Source organism: Myotis davidii, unplaced genomic scaffold (genome assembly GCF_000327345.1).
Source record: "Myotis davidii unplaced genomic scaffold, ASM32734v1 scaffold2584, whole genome shotgun sequence".
Classification (NCBI taxonomy): Eukaryota; Metazoa; Chordata; class Mammalia; order Chiroptera; family Vespertilionidae; genus Myotis; species Myotis davidii.
The window spans coordinates 41081-43493 of NW_006295103.1; the positions used below are offsets into that span (position 1 = coordinate 41081).

General features: G+C 52.8%; 1 protein-coding gene across 1 annotated transcript in view; it reads left to right on the forward strand.

Moving 5' to 3' along the window:
* Positions 1–1404: 1404 nt before the first annotated feature.
* Positions 1405–2413, forward strand: part of LOC102774591 (ADAMTS-like protein 3) — a 42769-nt gene continuing 41760 nt past the window's right edge. The window contains 1 exon segment of the mRNA XM_015567794.1: positions 1405–1424. Coding sequence (XP_015423280.1) covers positions 1405–1424 — 20 coding nt within the window.

The following is a 2413-nucleotide window of genomic DNA, read 5'->3' on the forward strand; positions in this document are numbered from 1 at the left end:
CAGTCTGGCTTACGTCGCTTAATAACATTTTGTAACTTTGAGTGACAGGCGTCACGTTTTTACATATCGATATCTGTAGCCACATCTACATCTATATTTTATTTATTTTAAAAAATATTTCTATTGATTTCAGAGAGGAAGGGAGAGAGATAGAAACATCAACAATGAGAGGGAATCATGGATCAGCTGCCTCCTGCACGTTGGACTGAGCCCACACCCCCGGCCTGTGCCCTTAACCAGAATCGAACCTGGGACCCTTGAGTCCGCAAGCCGGCGCTCTATCCACTGAGCCACACCGGCCAGGGCTACATATATATTTTAAAATATTTTTATTGATTTCAGAGAGGAAGTGAGAGGGAGAGAGAGAGAAGCATCCATGATGAGAGAGAATCCTGGACTGGCTGCCTCCTGCACGCCCCCCACTGGGGACCGAGCCCGCAACCCGGGCCTGTGCCCTGACCGGGAATCAAACCCTGACCTCCTGGTTCATAGGTCGACGCTCAGCCACTGAGCCACGCCGGCCGGGCTGTCTATATTTGTTTAACGTGGATATATCTTTATCTGTTCCCTGGGGCACCCTGACACACGTCAATGACAGGGAGGCCAGGAAGCCAATGAAACGGAACGCTTTTCATAAGCGACCGTGCTTATTGCCTTCGACTCGAACGCTTTATCGACTTGGTTTTATCGCCCTCGTTTGCTTGGGATGGAGCCTGTCTCAGGAGGTCCCACGGGTCCTCACGGAAGAAGTTCCCTTGGAGCCAGCACCAGCGTGGTGGGCGGGCGCGTCCGAATTCCAGAGGCCAGTGGTTCTCAACCTTCTGGCCCTTTAAATACAGCTCCTCAGGTTGGGACCCAACCATAACATTATTTCCGTGGCTAGTTCATCGTTGTCATGTGGCTGCTGTGATGAATAGTCATGTAAATATCTGATCTGCAGGATGGTCTCAGGCGACCCCTGTGAAAGGGTCATTCGGCTGCCAAAGGGGTTGCGACCCACAGGTTGAGAACCGCTGCCTTAGGCACAAGCTGGGACCCTGATGAGCAAGTTATAAATCATAATAATAACATCAATAATAATCCTATATAATAAAAGCCCAATATGCTAAGTGTCCGACCATTCGTTCGACCAGTCGCTATGATGCGCACTGACCACCGGGGGGCAGACACTCTGACCTGGTGAGATGGGCCGGGCACACACTGGAGCCCTCCCGCGGACTCTGCCCGCCCTGATATGCACCAGTGGGGTCCCTCAGCCTGGCCGGCGCCCTCTCGCAATCCGGGACCCCTTGGGGTATGTCCGCAGGCCAGACTGAGGGATCCCACCGGTGCACGAATCCATGCACGGGGCCTCTAGTAATAAATACTACTGTTCCGTAGCCAGTTTATTTACATTTTGGGATGATGAAATGTCAGATTGAAAGGTGAGTTTAGGGCCCTGACTGGTGTAGCTCAGTGGATAGAGCGTCGGCCTGCGGACTGAAGGGTCCCGGGTTCGATTCCGGTCAAGGGCATGTACCTTGGTTTCGGGCACATCCCCAGTGGAGGGTGTGCAGGAGGCAGCTGATCGATGTTTCTCTCTTATCGATGTTTCCGACTCTCTGTCCCTCTCTCTTCCTCTCTGTAAAAAATCAATAAAATATATTTTTTTAAAAAAAGGAAAAGTGAATTTAGGCCCGGCCGGCGTGGCTCAGGGGCTGAGCATCGACCTATGAACCAGGAGGTCAGGGTTCGATTCCCGGTCAGGACACAGGCCCAGATTACGGTCCCCATCCCCAGCGTGGGGCGTGCAGGAGGCGGCCGATCCACGATTCTCTCTCATCATGGATGTTTCTCTCTCTCTCTCTTCCTCTCAGAAATCAATAAAAATGTGTATAAATAAATAAAAAGTGCGTTTACCAGCATCAAGACGAGACCCTGGCCGAGACTGGTGTGGCTCAGTGGATAGAGCGTCAGCCTGTGGACTGAAGGGTCCCGGGTTCGATTCTGCGCAAGGGCATGGACCTGGGTTGCGGGCACATCCCCAGTGGGCGGTGTGCAGGAGGCAGCTGATCGATGTTTCTCTCTCATCGATGTTTCTAACTCTCTATCCCTCTCCCTTCCTCTCTGTGAAAAATCAATAAAATATATTTAAAAAAAAAAAAAGAGGAGACCCTGGTATGTGCAAATTTTCCCTGGAGCGCCAGCATGTCAAACTCAAAGGCTAACTCGGGCCCAGTGAACGCAGCCTGCGGCCCGCGGGCCGCGAGTTTGACACGCTTGATGGGGAGGCTGTTGGACGGTCTCTGTTATTAACGCCGCTGTGGCCGCTGCGACCACGTTGGCTACGGACTCCGGGGCAGCGAGGGAGGGCCGTGGGGACGTGTCCACGCGCGGGTCCGGGATTCATCTCCTGTTTCCTGGTCTAGACCCC